This window comes from Anabas testudineus, chromosome 14 (assembly GCF_900324465.2).
Source record: "Anabas testudineus chromosome 14, fAnaTes1.2, whole genome shotgun sequence".
NCBI classification, from domain to species: Eukaryota; Metazoa; Chordata; class Actinopteri; order Anabantiformes; family Anabantidae; genus Anabas; species Anabas testudineus.
Window position 1 is genome coordinate 2,409,276 of NC_046623.1, and position 20,004 is coordinate 2,429,279.

The 20,004-nt window shown below is 38.8% G+C and overlaps 2 protein-coding genes across 5 annotated transcripts; both read left to right on the forward strand.

The window, feature by feature from the left end:
• Positions 1-8,802: 8,802 nt before the first annotated feature.
• capns1a (calpain, small subunit 1 a) lies at positions 8,803-14,564 on the forward strand. Its single transcript, XM_026372480.1, has 11 exons — positions 8,803-8,933; positions 9,982-10,029; positions 10,119-10,155; positions 10,239-10,331; positions 10,520-10,577; positions 10,707-10,771; positions 11,149-11,217; positions 12,894-12,972; positions 13,492-13,608; positions 13,737-13,795; positions 13,894-14,564. Exons 2-11 carry the CDS (start codon positions 9,992-9,994, stop codon positions 13,918-13,920), a joined length of 642 nt encoding a protein of 213 aa, XP_026228265.1. The 5' UTR covers positions 8,803-8,933; positions 9,982-9,991; the 3' UTR covers positions 13,921-14,564.
• Positions 14,565-16,334: 1,770 nt separating this feature from the next.
• Positions 16,335-19,741, forward strand: zgc:153990 (Myb_DNA-bind_5 domain-containing protein). Of its 4 annotated transcripts, none has more exons than XM_026370229.1 (5): positions 16,335-16,425; positions 17,100-17,307; positions 17,538-17,975; positions 18,455-18,508; positions 18,618-19,740. In XM_026370229.1, the coding sequence occupies exons 2-5, from the start codon at positions 17,181-17,183 to the stop codon at positions 19,058-19,060; spliced, it is 1,062 nt and encodes a 353-aa protein (XP_026226014.1). In that variant the 5' UTR covers positions 16,335-16,425; positions 17,100-17,180; the 3' UTR covers positions 19,061-19,740. The 4 variants fall into 4 exon arrangements, with proteins under 4 accessions (XP_026226014.1, XP_026226016.1, XP_026226015.1 ...); XM_026370231.1 differs by having other exon boundaries at positions 16,346-16,425; positions 17,085-17,307; positions 18,618-19,741; XM_026370230.1 differs by having other exon boundaries at positions 16,346-16,425; positions 17,104-17,307; positions 18,618-19,741.
• Positions 19,742-20,004: the final 263 nt, after the last annotated feature.

Genomic DNA, 20,004 nt, shown 5'->3' on the forward strand with positions numbered 1-20,004 from the left:
AAAACAAAAAAAGACACACACACACACACACACACACACACTCACAGAAACGCACATCTCAGATTAAAATTTTCATCAGTCATCTCTCTACATCATCAGAGAAGATATTTAGATTCTTAGGTATGGTGAGGAGTATTAAAAATGTGAAACAAGCAAACGTGAAAATGTTATTCAGTGCATTGGCTCTTTGTGTTTCCCTTTTTGTTTACTAAAGGATATCAGACATCATTTTATTTTACAAACAGGTTGAACCTCATGTAGCCTGTCCTGCAGTTTGTTTGTTTTTATGTCACAGCTTGAAAGCCCAGATCTAATCTATGAATGTACCCATTTGCTTTATTATTATATTATTATTATTTTCAATTCTGATTTGTTTTTGTAATATTTCTGTCGAATGTTATTGGTCTTTAATGTAAATTCAGGGCAGGAATGTCAAATACATGTAGAGTTAATATCTATGTCAATAACAGATTTCAGCTATAGTCAGGTAGGCCTCACACGGCCATAGTCATGAACCAGATATGTTTTAACACAACTTCCGATTCGCTGTCAACATTATCTTGTTTGTTTGGTGTTGCATAAATGCACTTTACTGATCAGTGGGTCATACTGGGTGTGAAACAAAGCAAACCGTGTTGGCTTTCAACAGTTGAATTGAGTTGTTTTGTTTGTTTGTTTGTTTGTTTGTTTGTTTTTTTCTTTCTTGCCATCGTTTGCTGTTGCTCGGACGTCGACTTTGATTTCTCTGTTTCCCTGATCCTGTTGGGTCTCATGAATGATGGAAAAGGGCTGGAGTCTCAGACAGATCAGAAAAGTAGCACCTGTTTCCCCCCTCGAAGGCTTCTCCTTCACATTCCCCTCAGCGGAGATTTGCGTCAGACACTGAGTGCTTTGTTTTTAACCAACCAGGAGGGATCTGCACACTTCTGACCATTTTTTTTTTTTTCTTAAAATGACAAATTAGAAAACGCGTTTCATTTCTCCAGGAAATTGCAAGGACTGGGTTGAAGGTAGCCTGCTGAGGGAAGCGAGCTCAAAGTCTGATGTAATAGTCAGATCTGAGAGACACTATCTGCACCAGCAAAATGATGATTGCTTCTGCCCCCCCACCCCCTCGACATAGTGAAAATCACAGGGGAAACCTATAGAAAGATATTTCCATTTCACTACTAATGTTACAAACCCCTGTTGTTGCATTTACTGAATGCCAAACGAACTGCAGTATCATTCCAAAAGTTGTTTGTTTTGAGTTTCACTCCAAATGTGTTGTGGACGTTCATCTGCCCCCCCCCCCCCCCCCCCACGGAGCCCTTTCACACGAAGGCTAGGACTGGTATTAATCTCTCCAAACTGGCTAAGGCTGCTTACTCCTCTCTTAAAACCTCTTCTACCTGAGTCTCACTCTCGGACTACACACACAGTATCACAATTTGTGTTTCGCACTGAGCGCCTGCTACAGTGTCCGCCGCCCTTTAAGCAGATTAAGGTTTTTCCCGTTCGTCTGAGAAAATACAGGATTCTTGCCAACCAGACATGAGGCCATTTATTTCTTTTTTTCTTTTTACGTTTTTTGTCTTTGACCCTCTGAACCTCCCATGAACTTTGTTGACCTTCTACATCCCCCGGGAACTCATGTATGTGTTGGACTTTATGCCACTTCTACTGTCAAACTCTGTGAGACTGTTTTGTGGTCATCTGGACTATTCTGCAGGGTTGAACGCTTGCTTAAGTGTAACTAAAGAAAGCATGCCAGTACCTTGCAAACATTTTCATGTCATTGTGAATTTTCTTTCTAGGTTTACCTCGTTTGACCTCTGTTCGTTCCATGTCAGAAAAAATGGACTGACAGCATACGATCATATATTCTAACTGAAGCAAAGTGATGTTTTGTTGATTGGGTACATCTCTCTTTGCTATTGACGACAGCTGTTCTGTCTTTCATTTGTGACGAGGAGAATCTGTGAAAGTCCACAGTGTTAACTACCCAAAGGGCTTTCTAGGACAGCATTTATGTCTTTTAAAAGCAAACGAGTCCTCTGAATACGTTGAAAAATTAGAGGAAAATGCCTTTGTGTGCCATTTTAAGGAGGTAAAAATAAAAGTGTGAAAGCTTTTTATGGCAAATATTTGTCAGCGAGAGTGCCAAATAATTCCATACTGAGCCAAAAGGCAAGCCAGCCTGCATAACTAAATGTTAGATCACGGGAATGGTTACGTCCCATTTCCACTCCCCTTGAAAAACATCACCCTAATTGTACAATGTTTAAGCTCATGTTCCATTATTGTTATGCTGCCAGTCTGTTTTCTGCCTTCGTCAGAGAAACATCTCAGAAGCAGTATATTTTCTAAATGATACACTGTTGATTAAAAAAAAAAAGACAACAGCTACTATGGTGAGGGAATGAGAGGATTTTCAAAGTGTCATTGTTTTTATTATTAGTTTATTTGAACATTATTCATTAATAGATTTAACGGTAATGACTATTTAATGTAACTGTAGTACTGTGTTTGTAAAAAAAATTCAGTGAGTTGTGTTTTATGACTCGTGGACTACCAGTGAAGTCAGCATTTCAGTGTTAATAATTGAATTGTTTTTTAAAGATTATTTTTGCGACGGCAACAAAGAGTCATTATAAATGTTCATTTTAACATCACTTGTCTTGTGTTGCTTTTATTCTCTGGCCTCGTCCCTCCGCTCGCCGCCTCACCTCAGCGAAAGGTCAAGTGTTTGGGGGAAAAAATGGCAGCCAGCACATCGACTGAATGGCAGTGACAATGGAGTGGTGAATGTGAGCGCGTACTAAAAATGGGGCCGATGTTTACATGAGCACAGGGCTCCTATAATGAGCAATCCAATTGAGATGCACAAATAATATGGTAAAAGCAGCATAAATGTCATGGCTGCTTTACATGGAGTTATTTGATAGTTAGGTTTGTTTACTCAGGCAACAGTGGATACTACATTTAGTACTTAATTATGTAGCCCAGCTTTAACAGCTTGCTTTCTTGCTTCAGAGTAGCTGTGACTATGGTTAGAGCCCCTCTACAAACAAGAACATTTGTTTAATTTAGTTCATTTAGTTTGCCTTCTCTGTGATCGCAATTTTGAACGTTGACGCTTTGGAGCCAAATTAAAACACTGTGGGATTTTACAAGCTGTGGCAACTTCACTATTTTTAGGCTCCCATGTCCAGCACACCCACACAGGTGTTTTCAGTTGTTTCTGCTGGGGTGGAGTTATACCAGGAGTTACCTGACATTACTAATAAGACTAAAACGAGCTGGTAAGTGTCTACACACATCCTGAGGGTAGGTGTAATAAGTGGAAACACTGTGTGAGTGTGTGTAGATCATGGGAGGACTGATATTAGGTTATGTCGAATTTAACCGAAACATAAAAGAAACAACCATGCTGGTGGTTAACCCAGGTATACTGTAGCTGTAAGTATTTTGCTTTGAGAATATGAGAATAATATGATCATGTTTGCCTCACATCAGAAATATCAGTCTATCCAATGAAGTGCCCTCAAAGTTATACTATTTTACCATCAATGGTGAAACACAGTCACTTCAGCTTCAGTAAGGTACAACTCTGTTCTGCAACATGTCAGACTGTCATGACTTTTTATGTAATGATTTCTATGAGCCATCCAGCGCACAGCCAGTCCTCCTACAATGTTTGACCTTGTCCATTATCCAGCAAATACATTCCTAATCTTCTGAGCTCATCTACACAAGTAAGGAAGATGACATCACAGGGCTGCAGCTATACTGAGATACTGTATCCAAATCTTTTCTTTTCTTTTTTTCTTTTGGTGTAGCAACCTGAGATGCAGTTTAAACTGAATAACTGAATCATTATATGTTAATCATGGGCTAAAAGAAAATGTTAGGACATTTTTACAACAGAGCTTGCACTCAAGCTGTTCTAAAAGATCCTCTTTACATAAAATATTATATAAAACAGGAACACATAGTCACATCTGAGTATCCACTTCTGACAAGAGCACAGTAGCAGTATTATTCCTGCTTTACTGTAACTGCTCTGATTTTCTGAAGCTTAGAGTTAAAAATGTTTATTACCAATTTAAATTTTGATACCTTTGGAAAACCATTCAAATTCTTCCTGGATTCTTGTGGAATTCAGCGAAAGAGACACAACGGCAGATGGACCTGCCTCTTGGAAAGCTTGCATGCAGCTTGCATAACAGTTATCAAAATGACTAACTTGCAAATTTGCCATGACAATTAGACATATAATCACATGAGGACGTCATGAGAAACAGTACATACTCCGAGGTCAGTGGTATTTGGGAAATTACATGTTGCCAATTAGAATTTATGAGATCTTCTACTTCTGTCTAATCCCGCTATAGTTTATCCCTCCTAATGCTATGCCATAACAAAACAATATTAGGAATGCTATGTAGTGCATATATGAAAAAAAAAATGCAATTTCAGTCGTAATCTTACTTAATAAGAAGTCTTATTTTCTAGCATTTGCCGTAATTATACTGTCCAGGCGTCCTTTTGTTAAACACTACAGCCCAGAAGCACCTTCTTAACACTGCAAAGGCAAGAAAAAAATCATCTGACATTGTCCACTGTGCAGTGACACAGTGAAATCATAACTGGACATTTTCTGCACATCTCAACACATCGCACATCTCCCTTCTACATGGAATTATGGTGTAAAACCTGCAGCAGTATACATTTAAGGCACATTTGATTCCTGCTGTGAGATAAGGTAGCAATGGGCTTGAATGATAAAATTGTGTTGTCAAGGTAACAGGTTTCTCTGAAGACTGCAAATGTGTCATACTGGGGATGCTCCTATAAAATATTTCAACCTGCAGCCTCTGTAGTTGCTGAACTACACAAACTCTGCATTTCCCTCCCTCAAAAGTCTTAGCGGTAACGACAGATGTGATATGGTCTGCATTTATAATTCAGACATATTTAATAGCCAGTCTATCTTCATCAATATTATTGAAACTGTTCCCTGCAAATCTCATTTGCACAACCAAATCGTAGCTGTCGGAAACCTTGAGGTGGCACAGTGATTTCTTTTCAAATGATGAATGAGGAAAAAGGTGGGGACTGCTAGAGAATAGAAATACACTGAGGCACCCTTTAACATGGCTCCTGATGTAACCATGGATACCTCTATTTCATGGATGGAGTAATTTTAGCTGGAGTGGGATCTGAAGGATAGATATGACTGTTTCTGCAGTGCACATCATGTATTATCACATCTTAAATACCAAGTTACACATCTACTGAAACGCATGCAGAAAAGTCTAATAGTTAATGTCACATTTCTATGTGCAGTATAAGCTCTGTATGGATAATAAGACATCCCTGAGTATAGTGCAATGCAAAGTAATCCACTGACATATGGGATGCTTTGTTTGGAGGTACAATGGTGGATTGGCAGAATCCAGGCAAATATCAGTGATGCAGTGAATAGCCCATAATTTATATATAATTTAATAACCTACTGAACTGCACTTGTGAAAATCAAACCTATAGTTTTGCAGATTATAAGCAAGACATTCAGTTTGAGATAGAGTCTAAATCATAATCACGATGACTGTCATAACTGTAGCTTTCCTGAGAAGCGCTCGTATATTCTTTCTGACTCTCCTTGAAGTTTGGACGAGCAGACATGACACAGATTAACATTACTGTACACAGGAACAACCATAAATACGAATGTATTTCATAGACATGCTACCATGGGATTTATGAAGCCTATTTCTGTGTATGGCGAAAGGGCTGGATAGTAGCGTTCAGTCTTATCAGTTGCAGAGAGAGCGGGCGAAGTGTTTGCACTGTCAAGGCAACCGTGATAGTGCTGGCCGCGGGGGATTAAGAGGAGATGTAGCCATAATACAAAACAAAGCAGCAATGAGATAAACTCAGACAGTTTCTTCAAGTCCACACGTGACAAAGTGAATGAGATTCAGAACACCAGCCTGGACAACACCACCAAAATATATGAGAATACATTGAAAACAGATGGTAACATGGTTGACAGGGTAATCTGTTATTTCATTTTAATGGGAGAATAAACATTTTGTGTGTGTGTGTGTGTGTGTGAACCTCTTGTTAACGGATTTATCTAAAATGCATGTAATTTAAAATGCAGCAGAGAGGTTACAGTGATTCAGCCTTGTGATTTATATTTAGACATTTGCAGACAGATATACATTCATGTAAAGGGATTATACCTTGACAATGTGCACGTTGAACACATGCTCTCTGACTCCCCCTGCTGGATCTGTTCCTTACTGACAAGGGCACAGCTGTTAGATGAAAGTCTGCATCAACAGTCATATTTGACTGGCTGTGGTAAGACTTTCAAAGTAGCACGGTGAACAAACAGCTTATGTCTTTCAGCTGTTCATGCCACTTTCAACCCCGTGCTTAACCAGCTGAACCTTGTAGCTGGACAGGCAGATGATTAAAGTTTACATATTTTACCTGTGCCAGTATTCAGATGATGCATTTTTCATGTCCACTGTTAAGAATTCATAGCAATATGTTCCATAAAGCTGGAAGATGGCGTTTTAAGCATTTGTTAGACTTTTGTTGTGTCCTTATTAGCAAAATACAGTCAAGTCCAGAACTATTTGTACAGTGACACATTTACTGTAATTTAGCATCCAAACACTGCCACGGTGGATTTTAAATAAAGAAGATGATGTCATTAAAGTGAAGACTTTCAGCTTTAACTCAAGTGGTTTAACAAAAGTATTCAACTGACCATTTAGGAATTATTGCACAGCTATTTGTATACATTCACCCCCTTTTCAGAGGCTCAAGGTAATCAAACAAAGCACCATTCACTGCAAATATAAGGTTTGTTTTTAATACTAATGCATAAGTAAATCTTATGCAGTCTATGACTGCCTGAAGTCTGGAAATCACAGATATGAACAAATGATGAGCTACATCTCTCAAGATGCTTTGCCAGGCCGTTACTGCAACTGCCTTCAGGTGCTGCTTGTTTGTGGGTCTTTCTGCCTCCTGCTCTGTTGGACCGTTACTGACCAGTGAAGAATTTCCATTTTCATTTCCAATTCTTTGCCTTGAGAAGCTTTTTCTTTTTCTGTATACCACGGACCAACTGCAATATGAAGCACTGTGCATTATGTTTCGCAGCATTTGACTAATTCTGAGCGGAGAGTATAGCCCATACAGTATTCACCCTGTTAACACCAGTGACCCGGTCCCATCGGCAGCCATCCGTCCCCCTGTCATGTAGCATTTGCCTCTGCACTTGTCTGTCTCTGAAGACTTCATTCTCTTTTTCATCTGCAAAAACAAAAAGAGTTTCCCCTGGTTTTATTCCTAAACACTTGACAAAAAAAAAAAAGTTTCAATGGCAGTTTGCCACAATACATTCTAAATCAGGGCTAATCTCTGCTTATATGATCCAATTATCAGAGAATAGGATTTTCTCATAGTAATTGAAAACACAATTCTTGCTCTTCTCATTAAGCTGTGTTGAATTATTCAGTGCCCTATCATTTTTAAACATGCTTCAAATCATTGGCATATCTTCAGAGGGATTGTTAGAGTTTTTAACAGTCCTCCAGTTGCTCTGTAAAATTGTTAAACTGCTATAAACTGTACTTCTCCTAAGGAGTCTTTCAATTATAGATATATTTGAGTTAAACTGAATGAATCATGACAAGGAAATAGTTGTGTGGCAGGAAATAATTCCCTGAAGAAGCTCAACAGGCAAATGGTTCTCAAATTAGATAAATGCAAATCAATGTTTTAATATTATATCTATATTTCAAAATAACAGCCTCTCTCGGTTTCAGTCATAAAATCCCAACAGGGCACATGGGGTTCTGGTATATAATACACATGCTTCCTCACCACTCAAAGCAGTTTTACAGAAAGACCAAAGAGGAAATACATCCAGGTGCCACGAGACCAGCTTCAGTGTAGCTTGGCATGAAGAGACCACTACCACAGGATAAAGGTGAACTCCTAGAACAGCTTTTTTATTGATTTGCACTGACCCTTTCCTCTAAGGTGACAAGTGGACCTAAACCACGCCAGCAAAATACCCCCGCACAGCATAACGGTCACCAGATCCCCTCACTGTGAGGGCCAAGCATTCAGGCCTGTACTGTTCCCTTGGTATATGTCACTAATGCACTCACCCACTGATCAACACTATGATGAAGGATGACTCATCTCTGTAGACCACTGTCTATGGATTTTGCACCACTGGACTCAAATTTGTTCATTCAGTCATTTATTCATCTTTATTATGAATTTATTCCTCAGTCACTTAAATATTTCCTCTTTGCCACTGTGATCCGTAATCAGAATATACTGGGCTTGAATATGTCTCTTGAATATGTCTGTATCTTAATAGAGTGCACTGTAAAGCTGACCAGACACGACAAGACTCCAGACCAGTTGGTGGCAGGAACTCGCTTTAACGAGTTTAAATAAATTGAGAAATGACAAGAATAAAAAACTGCAAATGAAACAAAGATTATGTCGGTTTGAAGAGATAATTCGCCTCTCCTGTTAAGATAGGACGTATGTCTTATTTCTATTTCAAATACTACACTGAGTGACAAATAATATCTACACGTTCAGTGGTAATAAAATAATATATACGTTCCTTGTGCACAATATAACCTGAAAGACAGCATAGCGAATGTCCAAAAGTAATTTGTAGACATTACTATTGAAAGTGCGCTGTCGGTGTTATGTAGAAATAGGCACGTTCTAACCTGAGGCGAAGGCGGAAATACGAGTGTGTGCTCCTCTTGCCTCTCAGTTCGTCTCTGCAGCTTCGGGTGTGTTGTGTTGAGGGAGCCTCCTGCCAGCTGGGTGTAGAAGAAGTCACGCAAGCCCGGACGAAAATCCTGAACTTCTCAAAGTGCTGTTTCTTTACGGTAAATATTAACGTCAAGTTTACCCCGAACAAGTTTTTGTTTACCTAAAACTCAGTGAGAATACAGCTGTTAATAAAGGTAATTCCGAGTTCTGCAGAAATTGACAGTTATCGTAGCTACCGATGCAACTTAGCCGAGTGTTAGCTTAGCTAAGGCTGCAGTTATTGAACCTAGCTGCTTTACGATCTACACCCCATCGTCCTAGCTGGAAGACGACACTAGCTTGGTTGAAATTGTTCTATACACACACATTGTGATTGGACCAGCAACATGTTTAGCTAAAATGGCATTGCTTGATGTGACCACTGTTTCAGCTCTGTATCGTGTGTGGAAGTGCATTTTGATAGCGTGACAGTACTGTACTTAACATCCTAGCTGGCAAATCTTAGAACCTACGTTGAAGAGAGATCATGTACTATACGGGGGACTTTGCAAAGTTTTAAACCTGCTATTATAAACATGTGTCGCACTTTCACGGCTTCGAAAGTGTAAAATATTTGCTGCAATCTGGGTGCGGTGGGCGGCAGTGAACTTTTTCCCATACCAGGAAACACAGGCCTGTGCGGGTGGGTGTGCCGATTATTTGCCTGTGTGATATAGGATTCAGGAAAACAGCAGACATGTCATCGCTTGACACATAACAACGAAACCAGAGCTGCTGGTTAGACGCAGGATTGTTTGGACTAGTCAAACACTGAACGGTAAACACATCGTAGTGTTAAATATTACAGGGCCGATGGATCAACGACAGTAGAACGAGTAATGGTTGACATTACATTACATTGTTTAAATATTGAAAGACAACCACCACTAAAAGACGTCGCATTGACAGGGAAAAACTGCCTCAAATTAGAATTAAGGTCTAATCAGTGGTGATCTACATTAATTTCTATTGATATAACCTCAGTGTTAACTACTGCTGGTAATTTTAAACCAGGATTCTGTATTGTGGAGACTTTAACCTGGGAGCATTTTGAAGAATCAGGACTTGAATGGTATTTTTGGTGTAAGTCCTTCATCTAACCTTTTGTGTCTTTTGCATTCACAGTCGATAGAAGATGTTTAAAATCCTTGGAGGCATCATTGATGTGATAAGGTAAGAATGTGCAAAAGTGCCTTGTTAAGCCAGACAATGTGTTTTTGTGGTGTAACATGTCCCTTTAATCTATGATCCTGTCTTTGCAGCAACATCGACCCAGAGCAGTTTGCCCCTTCTAAACCTGTGAGTGACAGTCATTACAATATTCACTGTCTTGCTGACTCTAGAGGATCATATTTAGTAATGCTTGTGCCTCTGTCCCACAGCCTCCACCACGTATGCCGGTGCAATATGCAGAGCAGCACGAGAGTGACGAGGAGAGACAGTTCCGCAAAGTCTTCCAGCAGCTCGCTGGGGATGTAAGTGCAACGCTTATCAGCATTCCTTTGTGAACATCTTTTGGTTTGTGTAGTATTTGCATGTTTAATTCACTTCATTAACGTCAGGGGGGTCAAAGAATGTTCTCTAGTGTCCACTGAGTTACGTGTTCGAGATCTGGGCCTGTCCAACGTTTTGATGTTTACACTGTTGAATGTTTGTCATGTAGGACATGGAAGTGAGCCCAAGTGAGCTGATGAACATCCTAAATAGAATCATTTCAAAGCGTAAGACATGTTTTCATGTGTTATATTTATAGTTTGCTGTGTTTCTTTGATTTGCACATCTGTGTGTGAGTGCTGTGTGTATGTATATTTTTATAGAGATAATAAATGCTCTTTTCTATATCATTTCAGATGCTGACCTAAAGACAGATGGTTTCAGCATTGAGTCTTGCAGGAGCATGGTGGCAGTTATGGATGTATCCTTTTCTTATCATTAGTAAACATCTTATGTAATCCAGGTGACAGTAGGAAGTGGACCGTGACAGTTGACTGTTAAGAGACTCCATCACAGAAGTTCAAACTGTTTTAAAAGACTTCAAGCCTTTGTTTTTTTTGTTTTGTTTTTTTAATTACTAATCAATATAAATGGCATATTAATTTAGAAAGCCAGGGGATGTTTGTTATTTACAGTGCAGACAACATTTTTCCCCCTTTCTGTGAGGTCTGTAACACATGAATGAGGAAAGCACATAAAATGACACCTTAGGCAAATACAGCACAAGCCCAGTGAACGCTACTGTTTGTCAAAGCTGGAGTAGAAGGCTGTGGTCTTTTGTCCTTAATGTTATTTCAGAGCGACAGCACTGGAAAACTGGGGTTTCATGAATTCAAACACCTGTGGGACAATATAAAGAAATGGCAGGCAAGTAGATCAATTTCATTTGGTCTATATATATATATATATATATATATATATATATATATATATATATATATATATATATATATATATATATATATATATATATATATATATATATATCCACAGATGTTCAGTTGGGTTTGAGCTCCAGTGCTTTCTGTTTTTACAAATTGATTGGAGTCCACCTGTGGGAATTCATTTGATTGGACATGATCTGGAAAGGTATATACCTGTCTATGTGAGGTCCCACAGTTATCAGTGCATGTCAGGGCACAAACAAAGCCATGAAGTCCAAGGAAATGTCTGTAGATCTCAGAGACAGGATTGTGTTAAGGCACAGATGTAGGGAAGCATTAAAGGTCTCAATGAGAGTGGGCTGCCCGGCCAAACTGAGTGATCGTAAGAAAAGGGGTTTTAGTCAGGGAGGTGACCAAGAACCTGACGGTCACTCAGATAAAGCTCCAGCATTTCTCTAAGGTGAGAGCAGAATGTTCTAGAACAACCATCTCTGCAGCACTCCACAAACCTGCCTGTATGGTAGTAGCCAGATGGAAACCACTAATCAGTAAAGGTTTGCCAAAAGGTACCTGAAGGACTCTCAGACCCTGAGAAACAAGATTCTCTGGTTTAATGAAACAAAGATTGAATTTTTCGGTCTGAATGCCAAGCATTACGCCTAGATGAAATCAGGCACTGCTTAGCACGTGGCCAATACCATCCCTGTAGTGAAGCATGTTGGTGGCAGCATCATGATGTGGAACTAGGGGACTAGTCAAGATCGAGGGAAAGATGAATTCAGCATTATATAAAGACATTCTTGATAAAAACCTGTTCCAGGTTATAGGACAACTCTGTGAATGTCTGAGTGGTCCAGCCAGAGCCCATATCGAACCTGATTGAACATCTCTGGATAGATCTGAAAATGGCACCACTGCTCCCCATCAAACCGTTATGCCTAAAAATAGGTGTGCCAAGCTTGGAGTATAATCATTATTAGCCTCATAAATACGTGAGCTGAAATTGGTGCTAAAGGTGAATACTTATGTACATGTGATTTTTTTCTTTCTTTTCTTATAAAGTGATATATTTAAAGATTTCAAACAAGCATCTTTGACACTTTGAAATTATGGGGTATTGTTTGTAGAGTTTTGAGGAAAATAAAGAATTTAATCAATTTTGAGACTTACAGCAATTTGGAAAAGGTTGGAGACTGAACACTTTTTGAATGCACTACATACATACACACACACACACACATACATACATACACACACACACATACACGCATACATACATACATACATACATACATACATACATACATACATACATACATACATACATACATACATACATATTTTACTTAAACATGCTGTAAATCTGTGTACTCTGTTTGCTGAAGGACATACATAATTAAATTTGATACTCTGGAGGAGATCATTTAAATTTTAGTCAAAGAAATCTTTAAGTAATTTAGTGTGGTAATGTGACAGTTTTTTTTTTTTTTATTATGGAAATGAAATTCATTTTTATTTTTTTTTTATTTGAAATATTTATAGACAGTATTTCTGAGATGTGTTGGTAATTTCTATCAGCTTTGAATTATTATTATTATTATTATTATTATCATCATCATCATCATCATCATCATCATCATCATCATCATCATCATACAGGCAGTGTACAAGGCCTATGACAGGGATCACTCGGGTACCATTGGTGCAGATGAGCTGCCCGGTGCTTTCAAAGCTGCAGGTGAGATTTGTTTTCCATTGTGTTGTTGAAATGTATGCATAGGTACTAAAATGATCCAGGCAGAACTTAAGTGATGCCAGTAATAACATCCAAGGTAAAGATAGTTTGAATAACTGCCAGTAGTCGCGTGTGTAGTAAACAAGAGTGAGATTAGGCCTGGCTGAGTTTTTGTGTACATATACATTTACAACGTCAATATTTGGACACTTAAACAGGTAAAACCAGCAGCAGTCTTCCAGCAGCACTTACTCTACTTAAGTCTGGTGTTTTTAAGCTTAAAGGACAGCTTTACCTTTGAGCTTACCTTTAAAGGGTTAATGATTTGAATATAATAATAATGATTTACTTCATTGAACCCCCTTGGGCAAATTGTAGTTGTTCAGCTACCAGACATATCTGTACTACCTGAGCTACTACCTGTTGCTTGAACATACATGCGTTTAACAGCACACAGGCATTTATGTAAATATTCTGGAATAGTAAAATAACAGTGGGTTTATCGGTTTCTCTTCCCATCAGGCTTCCCTCTCAATGACCAGCTGTACCAGATGATGAGTCGCAGATACAGTGATGAAAATGGGAACATGGACTTTGACAACTACATTGGCTGCCTTGTGAGGCTGGATGCCATGTGCCGTAAGTTTAAAAGATCACTCAGTAAATACAATGGCAAGAACTGACCCAGGAAATATTTGACTCACTTTTTCTTGCCATTGTGAAAAGTTTTGATTTGTTGGCTAAATTTACTGTGTGTTCTGATTAAGGTGCCTTCAAAACCCTGGACAAGGACTGCAATGGGACTATCAAAGTCAACATTCAGGAGGTAAGTCCTCTCCCAAATTCATATATAGCAGGGTTTTGACTGGTATTCAGATTACATACATATTGAATGACATGACTCTGCTATTGTGTCTTTTACAGTGGCTTCAGTTGACCATGTATTCTTGAGTCCAGATGATGTCTCTCCTGTTCATGTAATGGAACCACTCTGTCTGCACAGTGCTAAATATTTTACCAGCCATCGCAACCACTTCCTATAAATCCCTTGTGTGTGCAGGTTTATCTTGAATATTAATACAATGAAAAAACGCTGCGGGACTCTTTACAATTCTGTAATGCTAAGACCAATATATGATAAAACAAGCACAAACCTGCACTTGCAATGGTAGCCATAGCTGAGGATCAGAAATAAATTTTAAAAATGTTTTGGATAAGTACTGTAAGCCAACATGATTTAGGTATTTGAAGATGGGTAATACTGAATTGGTGCCATTTGTTCAACTTGTTTGCTGTCTAAAGTCAGAAGGTATGACAAGATGCAGGTTAACATCAAGCTTAAAAAAAAAAGGCACCACACCTGACTTTTTATCACTTTAAGCCTATGCTTTCTAATAATAGTCATGCTTTCTAAGAACTCACTGTCACCTGCTGAGGAAAAACAGGAAAATCAACACCAAATTCCCACAGCGGAGCCCTCTGTGAACTGTTTGGGTGTGTTCCGACAGTCTTATTGACATCTTGATACAAGTTGGTACAGGTGTGAAAAAACAAAAACTGCCCTATTAGTATGTGGAATATAGTTGACTAAGAAATTCTCAGAAAAACTCTACCCAACTACAACCTTAGCCGAGGGTGGGTTATCTCTTATGCTAAATGAAATCACCTGTGAGGATGTGCGGGGCTTTTATGATGGCAAGTAAAAAAAAGCCTTGGTTACTTTTGGTATAGAACAAAGAGCAAAACTAACAATTAGGTGTCTACTCACTGGAACACCTGTGAATCCGGGACCTGGATTTAGCTTATTTGTCTGTGCCATAGAGCTCTGTTGTTTTGCACTGAGCTACTTGTTTTTGAACAACAATAGGGCTCAATGGCAAAAACGTGTAAGTGTAATTCAAGTTTTGGATTCCCAGACGTTACAGTGAGTAGTCATTGTTGGCTTTAGTCTTTTTATGGTATTTGTTGAGCGTTTAACCATACATATATATATGCATAGGAAACAGCTATTTGCTGTTTTAAGCCTCAGGCACACCCATAGGTGTTTTCAGACAGTGGTTGAAGTTGGGAGGAGAAATTCTAAGAAATGTTGAGTTGTCAAATTCTATGTACTCGTGAGAACCATAAGTGTTGGAGAACAGTGCCCCAAGTCTCTACATGCAGCCCTGAGATTAAAAAGTAACTTTCTGGGAGGATTCAAATAAGTCAAACTGTACATATACTGTATGTGAAGCCTCAATATGTGCTGGGACACAGTCATAATGTATTTTGGAGCTTAAAGGAAAGTTAAGATGGATGAATTATAGTTTACTACAACAGCTTCATATTTCCCCTCTAACAGTAATGTACATTCATGGACATTGTGTCTACTGGTAGTGCAGCTTGGCCACTGTGCACTCTCTACAGTTTGTTTTTATATGTTGCTTACTGATGATTTTATCACTCATCAGTGTATGTATTCAAAATGCTTGAAACTGATGGTATCTGCACGTGAACTGATGATATTTAATATGTGAATGCCACTAATGCATGCAGCCAATAGTAAAGACACATTATTACGGGTTTTTAACCATGTAGTTACAGCCACATCTATTAAACTGTTTCTGAAAAGGAAAATGCTTGGTAGAAGAAATGTGTGTGCCATATTTTCATTAAACGGGATACGATAAATGTACGTCTTATTCTTGAATTCTTGCTCACAGTTTGTACCAGGTTTCTTTGAGTCGCTATCATTGAGCTACCTGTGGACCTGAACTAGATTGCAATCTGATTTTAGTTTGGAGCCATCTGCATTCATTCTTTTAAAAATAACACGTTTTTAATGGCTATTTAAATAATTAGAATCTCTATTGTATCTATTTAGGGCTCTGACTTTAAGTCAGTGAGATTTCTGAGTCATCAGTGCCCTCTAGTGGCAGAAACACTGGCCCACTGAAATATAATAGTTATTTATAACTATTTAAGTTTAATAAGTTTTCTATTTACACTTTTACACACCTTATAAACAACTGGCAGAGTAACTGTTATTATATTAAAATGATCAATGTTAGTGAGGGAGCCCTTCGTCACTGTGCTGTCTGTGGTACTGGATGAGTGAAGCCAGCGTGTGTTACCAGAAGTTGGCCTTCATCCTTCAAAATAAAAGTACCAATTATTACAGCAGTCAAAGCGTAAAGAAATAAAATAAAAAATCATCATGTTTTCGTGGGCGTTGTTATAATTTACACGCGAAACCAATACTCAAAGATGACCTGCTGTCATACTAGCGTGATGTTCGTTAATAACATTTTAGCTCCCTGCTATAGTTAGCTAGCTAACGCTAACAGTCTTGATACGTTAACCGGACGTGTTAGGTAGCGTTAAAGCGTTAGCTTCGTAGCTTGACAGTAGCTGTATTGACGATAAGGAAGTTTATCTTCAAGCTTTTGGACCAAATCCCATTTTCTTTCATTTGGGGTATGTTCACCGTCTCAGTAACCATCTCTGCCATCCACGTGTGCCCCGTGAAGTAAAGTTATGTGAACTAAGGGCTTCAAATTAGCGATTTCACTGTAACATTGCGTTAGCTAACGTCCTGCTGCAAAGAGAGCTAACCCAGTGTGTGTTGTTGTATTAGCTGACTAAAAAGACATTGTACAATGCAAGACTTAAATTAAAAAACTGTTATGCGTTAAAAAGAAATTGCGAAAAGGTATTTTTCTTTAACTACGGGTGGTTCTAGATGGCTAGCTAACCAGGCTGTCGCATGTGTAAAGTGACTATAGCATCGTTTATTGTTCATTCACTCTTTCAGTGCTAGCATTGATAGTGTTATCACGCTAAACCTAGATCTGTGTATGTAAACACGTTACAGATAAAATGTTGATGATATTAATTTGTTATTTATCAAGCTGACAAACTAGACATCCACACAGGGTAATTGTTCAGCCTTTGATGTAATGTTATTATTGTGCACAGCTACATACATTAGCTCTCATCAGGTCACTGGTTTGTTTACAGCCTTTAATCTCAGTTTTAAAAACCCACTACAAAGTTTAAAGTGAAAATGGATCAAATACATTATTGACACTGGATTAGTTTACCATGAATTGGAGTCTCTGTCTATTGTTAATCAGATTCTTATCCATCAGACAGCCAGCTGGAGAAGGTGAAGCAGAGCACAACAGATACTACAAAGCAGTTGAATACTTAGTGATACTGCCTGTGGAGGGATGTCTTCCCCAGTATACTACAACCAAGACAGTGTTACTCGCTTCAAGAAAAGAAAAGCACGCTTCTCCTTTAGTGAAGTCCACATACTTTTGGATGAAGTGAGGAAGCATCGGATGGTTGTTGTAGGTATGTGTTTTAACAGCCTATACTATTCCAAATCTTTTTATTCAACTTGAATCTCAATGAAGACTGTGTGTTTTTGTCTTTTAAGTTTTTAGAAAATGAGTGATTATTCTGGTGCTGGTTTAAAGAAAAAAAGGAATAAACGCAGCTATGATTTGGACTTATATTTCAAGGAAATGCTACAGTTACAGTACATTTGTGAGTTGACTGTGATTATCATTTTTCCTCAAAAGGCAAATTCAATCGTGGCGTGCCAACAGACATGAAGAAGCGTACGTGGGCAGAGATTACTGCACGTGTCAATGAGATTGGGGAGTGCCAACGCGAAGTCATCGAGGTCATCAAGAAATGGTCTGACTTGAAGTGTGACACCAAGCGGAAAGTGGCTGCCATGCGATCAGGGACAGTGCCCAACAGGGGTCTCAACTCACGTCTTTCCCGAGACCTCAATCAGACTGAGAAAATAGTGCTCCAGATTCTGGAGATGGACGAAGAAGACCAGAGCACGGGCGACTTTGGCCCATTGGGAGATGATGACGATGTGCCAGAGGAAGAAGAAGAAATGGAAGAAGAGGATATGATAGGAATGCAGAGTTCTCCTAATGGTGGTTTGGACATGACGTCTATGCCTCCACCGTCGTCTTACACCATGAGTGGACTTGCACAGTCAGGTAACAAATCGGTCAGGTCCTACCTGCATTGCATAGAAAGGTGTATGTCTTTCCAAATCATGTCCAGTCAACTGAATTTCCCACAGGTACACTCCACATATGTAGAAACATCTCAAGGATGATCAGTAGAAACAGGATGCACCAGAGCTTAATTTTGAGTTTCATGGCAGAGACTGTGAATACCTATGTACATGTGATTTTTTTGTTTGTTTGTTTTTTATTTTTAATAAAATGTATTTTTTTTACTTTGACATTATGGGGGATTTTTGTAGAATTTTGGGAAAATAATGAATTCATTTTGGAATAAGGCTGTAACATAACAAAATGTGGAAAAAGTTCCATTATTCACTTAAATATTTTCTGCATGCACTGTAACTATTGCAGCAGTAGGTGTCTGATTAATCAGAATAGCTAAATCAAGAGCTTATTGAAGAGAAATGCATTCAGATTGATTTATCTAAATTATTTAAATGTTGCAGGAGACTCATCACAACGCACCTATGATCTGCAGTATGAAGTACCTCCAACAGAAGGTGAGCTGTCAAGATATGAGTAATAATTATTAGAGAGTTTCCTTTGTTGCAACATGTTTTATTAATAATAATTCACAAATGAGTTTTTTTTTTTTTTTTTGGTCTCAAGATACTGAACCTGTGTTTGGAGATTCAGATGATGACCAAAGGGAAGACATGCTTCTTCCCGCTCAGGCAGCAAAACCAACAGAGGATCATCAAGGAAACAACGGCATTCAGAAACAAGGACGACCTCAAACGTCTTCCGGGTCTTTGGCGTCAACAGCTGCACTTCCGCTGCCAGGTCAGGCTTCACAGAGCGCAAGGGACAGCATGCTGCACAATGCGTCACTGAGCCTTCAAGAGCAGCACGCCACCAACATACTGCTGGAGACGGTTTCGCGCTCCTTAGAGCTGCTCTCTGAATCAGTGCAGCAGCTGGTAGAGACTCAGCAGGAGTTTGTGCGCGAGTCGCTGCAGCTACAGAGGGAGACGGTGCAGGTTCTTAGAGATTTCACAGGTGGAGCCATTGCACTCATGCATGACAAACTGAATGGACGGCCAGCATTATAGCAACAAAGCTGCCAACAGTGTTGTTGCATCTCTGACTTTATACATGGCCTTCAGGCACAGGAACTTCTAAGCTCCTCTGGACTCCACTGCTAGTTACTGTACTTTTTGATATTACTCAGCCGATTTTCTGTGGTTCTATTTTAAAACTGTATTCTTGGAAACATTGTATTAATGGAGTTGATGTCTGCGTGGTTACATGAAAATGGACTGAGAAATGTCAATGTTAGCCATAAAGAATGAACATGCGGAGGGTGTTTTATTTTGCTACTGAAAATGAGACTCCTGCCACTTGGGTTGGAAAACATTTTTATTAAGCAAACATCACTTTTATTGTTGACATGCAAAGAATGACTCTTTAATTTAAAGTTGGAAAATCCATTCGTATGTCCTTGTTTAAGTTTTAGCTTTCCTTGCATCAGTGTCTGGAGGTTATCACATGTACTGTAAAGGTGAGTGGATTTCTGCACCTGACCATTATATGGTCCATATGTGCGAGACCTAAATAAGGTTAGATACTTCGAAAATATCTGTAACTGAATAATGTGTGATTGTCTGATCTAGTGTCTTTTTTTATTACGTTATAAACACAAACACTTGAATAAGACAGTTTCAGTAATTAGTTTGAAACATGGAATAAATCCCTCATGTATTTAAACAAAGCAGGAGTAATATTCCTAAGTATGAGTGGTGTAGTTGAAATCAGTAATGTCATAAGTAATCACATATCATTCATAAATCTTAGGTTGATTCTAAAAACCCTGCTGATTAGATTCTCTGACTGAAGATAGTACATTACAAATAATCTAATCATTTTATAATCTGTGCATTGAAGATACATTTGATCATGGAGCTGTTGGTAGTGGCTGAACAAGTTGTCAGTTACATGACTAAATGTAAAATCTTACTTGCTTGATAGATGGTCTAAACCTACTCAAGAGAAGCAT